The 4938-nt window shown below is 36.0% G+C and overlaps 1 protein-coding gene across 4 annotated transcripts; it reads left to right on the top strand.

Moving 5' to 3' along the window:
- Nucleotides 1–355: 355 nt before the first annotated feature.
- LOC120073742 (interactor of constitutive active ROPs 3) lies at nucleotides 356–4460 on the top strand. 4 transcript variants are annotated; one of them, XM_039026562.2, is made up of 4 exons: nucleotides 356–1166; nucleotides 1831–1933; nucleotides 2033–2198; nucleotides 2556–4460. In XM_039026562.2, exons 2-4 carry the CDS (start codon nucleotides 1914–1916, stop codon nucleotides 4140–4142), a joined length of 1773 nt encoding a protein of 590 aa, XP_038882490.1. In that variant the 5' UTR covers nucleotides 356–1166; nucleotides 1831–1913; the 3' UTR covers nucleotides 4143–4460. The 4 variants fall into 4 exon arrangements, with proteins under 4 accessions (XP_038882490.1, XP_038882491.1, XP_090168510.1 ...); XM_039026563.2 differs by having other exon boundaries at nucleotides 563–1166; nucleotides 1828–1933; XM_090312384.1 differs by lacking the exon at nucleotides 356–1166 and adding an exon at nucleotides 1528–1546.
- Nucleotides 4461–4938: the final 478 nt, after the last annotated feature.

Genomic DNA, 4938 nt, shown 5'->3' with positions numbered 1-4938 from the left:
TAAGAAATTTACAAATATAGAGACCGAATGATATTTTAACCCAAAAAAAAAAAAACTATTAGAATTTTGAACAAAGCAATGTCCTATATGCCACTGCATCTATTTTAGGTTGCAATTTTTATCTAAAATTTTAATAGATATTTAGTCCAAAGTTAGTGTACGAATCTCAATCATTGGTTAAATTGATCTTAGTTCAACAGTAATTAACATAATTTTTTTTTTTTTAGAGATCTTACGTTCGTAACTAAAGAGAAAAAAAAAACAAAACAAAAAAAAATAAATAAATAATAATCCAAAACCAACTGGTTGAATGATGAACAAGTTCAAAATTTCAAAGAGTTGCTGCGTTTCACATGGCAATGAAGTGTTTGATAAGAATCGTGAAAGAAAAAATTTCTCTTTAGTATTCATATGGGAAGCATAAAGGGAAATTAGGCATTTCCATGCATAGAATAGCTCTGGAGGTGGTCCTTCTGTTCTGTTCATGGAGAAGCCTATCTCTGAGATCCAACCATTCACAGGTCTTTTTCATCACATGGATACCCACATGTTAGTCAAGGCAAAGGCAAGGTAAAAACCAATTGCTTTGAAAAAAAAAAAAAAAAAATGGAGCGGTGACCCATATTCAAAGCTTCCACACGGTTTTCTCAATTTCAATCGCTAAAGTAAAGCCAAAGTTGTTGGAATCTGATGGCTGAGTTCTACCCTCCAAGTCAAAAACAGAGGTGGGGGATGAAGAAAATCAAGTGTAGAGTAAGTGATCTTGCCGAATCACGTTACTTTTTAAGCTTAGTCTGTGACTTGCTTGTGTTGCTGCACATAAAAACAAAACTTTTTCTCTGAGGACAAACTTCAAACACCTGGTGGGCATAGCTCATTTCGGCGAAATTTTCTTCCATCATTGGCTGTTTTGGCTGTAGTTCAAAACCCAATGAGGAAATTTGCAGCTGACATTTCTGCTTTGTGGCCTGTGGGTAAGCAGTAATATTTGACAGTGGACACTGAGATCCTTCTCACGATTTCTCTCACGAGCTTTGAAGCTGTAGGATTGAAGCAAAGTCCTTGGCCTTATATACTACTGGCTACAATGAGGTAGAGAGAATGAGAATTATGGCAAACCAGGTTGTCTCTCAGAGCAATTTGGTGTGAGCTACCACTAGCTTTTGGTAAGATCAAAAAACCTGCAAAGAAATTGTTAAGCGTGATTGGTTTTTGTGCTTATTTTCATCTCTTAAAACTTCCTGATTTGGTTTGTGTGAGGCAGATTTTGCTTGTGGTTGCCTTTTCTGGGATGAGTTTACATTTAGGGGATCATCTAGGTTTCTGGTTTTCTTTTTGTTTCCTTTTACTTTGTTCTGTTCTGTTCTTTCTTTTTTTTTCTTTTTTTCTTTTTTTTCTTTATATGATTTGTTTTCGCATGATATTCTTTACTGTTTTTCAAATAAGCAAACAAACAGTTTGGCCCAAGGAAAGGGAGAGAGAGTTGAAGATCATGCAACTTTTACATATGGCCATGATTTGTTGGGGCCAACAGAGCACTGTGAAAGTAATGAAATGGAGAAAGTGGAGAAAAGAGATTTGAATGAAAGCATTCATATACCTTTTCTTTTGGTTTACGTATATTTTTTTTTTTTCCTGAATATCTTAACAAAGTGGCTTTGGTTGGTAGAAGTGGGGGTGGTTTCTCCAGAGTTTCTTTGAAGGGAGTGTTTGTTATTTGGTTGTTGCATTTTTCTGTTGATTCTGATTAAGGCTACCATCTAAATTTTTGCATTCAGCTTTTGTTTTTATGTTTAATTTTTAATGAAATAATTCTCTGAATTGAAGCAGTCCTTGTGGGTCAGAGAGCTTTGAAGGGGAATACCAACTATTCATTCAAGCCTGCTTTTATTCTTCAGCAGGAACTGCAAAATATGCAGACCTCAAAGCCTAAGTAAGATTGCCAGTCTTTCTTGTTCCTTTTCTTCTTTTAACTTTCTGTTCAGATCATCTTGCTGCTTGAGTGTTGATTGTTTTTCTGTTATGAGTGCAGAAGTTTAGAAGCACCACTGAGAAAACCTCGACCCACTCGACAACTTAAAGCACCGGGTTCGGATTCTGTTTCGGTTTCGCCTTCTCCACTTCCTTCGAGTAAAATGACAAAGGAAAGAAATCCTAAAACTATTGTTACAAAATCAGTTCAAAGTTCAGTACTTGAGGTACTTCTCAGTTCTCCCCAACCATGGTCCTGCTTGTTTGAGAGGCTGTTATGAATTCAATTTTATACTTTTTAGAATAAAACTCAGTGAAAACATGAGCCAATTTCCTTTTTTTTTAAGTTGTTATCTCTCATTTCCTATTAGTTTGATCTCATGTTGATTAAATTTGTTTATTTCATTAATCTGGACTCAAACTACCAATTTTCTTTTGGAAAAACTGTTTATGAACTTATTTGTATAGGATATGCAACTTCAAGTCCTTTGCAGATGAGAATTGCTCATTTGCGTCCTTTTGAAGATTTGAAAACGAATTTCATTTGACATGATTTTCATTCTTTGTATAACTTTAAACTCCAGAAAAAACGCCCAAATCGAGTTTCTACAATGGAATCACAGATTGCTCAACTTCAAGATGAACTGAAAAAGGCAAAGGATCAACTGAATGCCTCTGAATCGGGGAAGAGGAGAGCAAAAGAGGAAGCTGAAGAAGCTAAGCAGCAGCTTAACGCCATGTCCTCGGAGCTTAAGGATTCCAGACAGCAGTTGCTAGAGCTTTCTGCTTCTGAAGATGAACGGATTCAAGAACTACGTAAAATTTCGCAGGATCGAGATAGAGCATGGCAGTCTGAACTGGAGGCTCTCCAAAAACAGCATTTAATGGATTCTGCTGCTTTGGCTGCTGCCATGCATGAAAATCAGAAGCTTAAGCTTCAGCTGGAAAGAATAGCTGGTTCGGAGGCGAACCAGAGTAGACATGCCGAGTCTGCACATGCTGAGATTCAGGGCCTCAGAATAGAACTCAAAGAAACACTGTCACTGGTGGAGGAACTCAAATCCAAGCTTTCTGAATATGAAGATTCTGAAGCTCAGGCTGTTGAAGATCTGAAGAAAACACAGATGGAACTGGAAACAGCAAACGAAACCATTGAAATGCTTCAATCAGAGGGAACCAATGCGATGAAAGCGTTCAGCTCCATATCCTTGGAGTTGGAGCAATCCAAAGAAAAGGTTACATCATTGGAGGCTCTTGTTAGCAAATACCAGAATGATTTGGCTGAAATTGACAAGAAAAATTTGGAGGATCACTCTGAAAATAAGAACAATGACAAGGAGGATGAAGAAAATGAATACGTTAATCAGCTTAAAACTGAGCTTAATTGTGTTAGATCTGAAATGGGTCAACTGAGACTAGCTTTAGATGCCGCTGATAGAAGGTACCAGGACGAATATCTTCGAAGCACAATACAGATTAGAAGTTCTTATGAAGAAGTGGAATCTATAAAATCAGAATCACGTCGTAAAGAGGCTGCATTCGAAGCTGAACTCATTCAAGCCAAGGCACAAATCGAGCAACTGAGGACGCATCTTGAGGATAAAGAAGCTCAACTTCTGAGCATTGCCAAGGAAAACGAAATTGTAAACTTGAACCAGAAAAGCAAAGAAACCGAAAATGAATCCGACCTTGCAGAACAGCTGAAGAAGTTAGAGGCTGATATTGAGGACTTAAAGGCAAGTTTGCTAGATAAAGAGACAGAGTTGCAAGGAATCATTGAAGAAAACGATATGCTCCGGGTGGACATTCAGAAAATGGGAACAGAAAGGAAGATAGAGCACGGCGAAACTACTGATCTGGAAGAATCAGCAAGATCTGCAAATGAAGAGGCTTTGAACAAGCTTGGTAGCATAAACGAAAACTCAGAAACGGAGGCAGAATTGAGGAGGTTAAGGGTGCAGTTAGACCAATGGAGGAAAGCAGCTGAGGCAGCTGCTGCAATGCTCTCACCAGGGAAAGATGGAAAACTTGTAGACATTTCAGGTTCTATTGACAGCAACTATCCTCTCAGCTCGTTCTACTCCGAAGACCTCGACGATGACTCGCCGAAGAAGAAGAATATCAACATGCTGAAAAAGATAGGCGTTCTATGGAAAAAGAGTCAAAAATAGAAGACAGAATTGCAGCATCATTTTCCCTCAAGTATTATATGCAAATTGGATTGGTTTGGCTTCTTCTTTTATATAATTTTAGCTTGAATTGATAGGCAAGCAAATATTTTATTTGGAACTGTATATTATAGTTGCTCAAAATGGGTCAGTTTTGATTTCTTACAAATGAATTCATGATGCACTTCTGCAAAAGACAATAAGTTTTCCTTTTTTCTTAATTGCAGGTGAAAGATATCGAAAAATAATGTATAAGCTTTTAAGGACTTTTTAGTCATTTCAAATTTTCAAAGGATATATATATATATATATCTTAAGATATACATCGGGGTCATTGTTCAAAACTACATTACAATTCCTTCTTCTTCTAAGCATTCAATTTGAATTGTGATATTCAAATGTATCCAATTTTTGTTGATATTTTAAAAAGCGGAAAAAACCGAAACACTAAATCAATCCAAACCGATCTAATAGTTTCGTTTGATTTTTTAGTATGAAATTAGACATCTTGATTTGTATTTGAAGAAAACAAAAAAAGTATTGATTCGGATCGGATTAGAAAAATCAGTCAAAACCGAACCGAACCAATAGTATATATATACCATTAATAATAAACTCTTCATTAGGTATCTTTTAGTATTTTAATTATTATGGTCCATGTATATTTGTTGTTTAGAAAAAATACCAATTATTATGGAGCGTGTATGGTTTTTATTGAGAAAACTGGCAAAAAAAACAAAAATATCAAATTTCAATTTATATATATATATAAAGAAAGAAATAGATCCAATTTTAATTT

Source organism: Benincasa hispida, chromosome 3 (genome assembly GCF_027475165.1).
Source record: "Benincasa hispida cultivar pf3 chromosome 3, pf3_genome.v1.1, whole genome shotgun sequence".
In the NCBI taxonomy this organism is placed as follows: domain Eukaryota; kingdom Viridiplantae; phylum Streptophyta; class Magnoliopsida; order Cucurbitales; family Cucurbitaceae; genus Benincasa; species Benincasa hispida.
The sequence above is the reverse complement of the archived record's forward strand: the minus strand, read 5'-3'. Positions and strand labels throughout refer to the sequence as shown.

Bases quoted from the DNA above. Each gene is read 5' to 3' on its own strand.
- LOC120073742 (XM_039026562.2), top strand. From the start codon at position 1,914: ATGCAGACCTCAAAGCCTAA. The intron at 1,934-2,032 runs GTAAGATTGCCA...TTATGAGTGCAG, and splicing joins ATGCAGACCTCAAAGCCTAA to AAGTTTAGAAGCACCACTGA. The intron at 2,199-2,555 runs GTACTTCTCAGT...TTTAAACTCCAG, and splicing joins TTCAAAGTTCAGTACTTGAG to AAAAAACGCCCAAATCGAGT.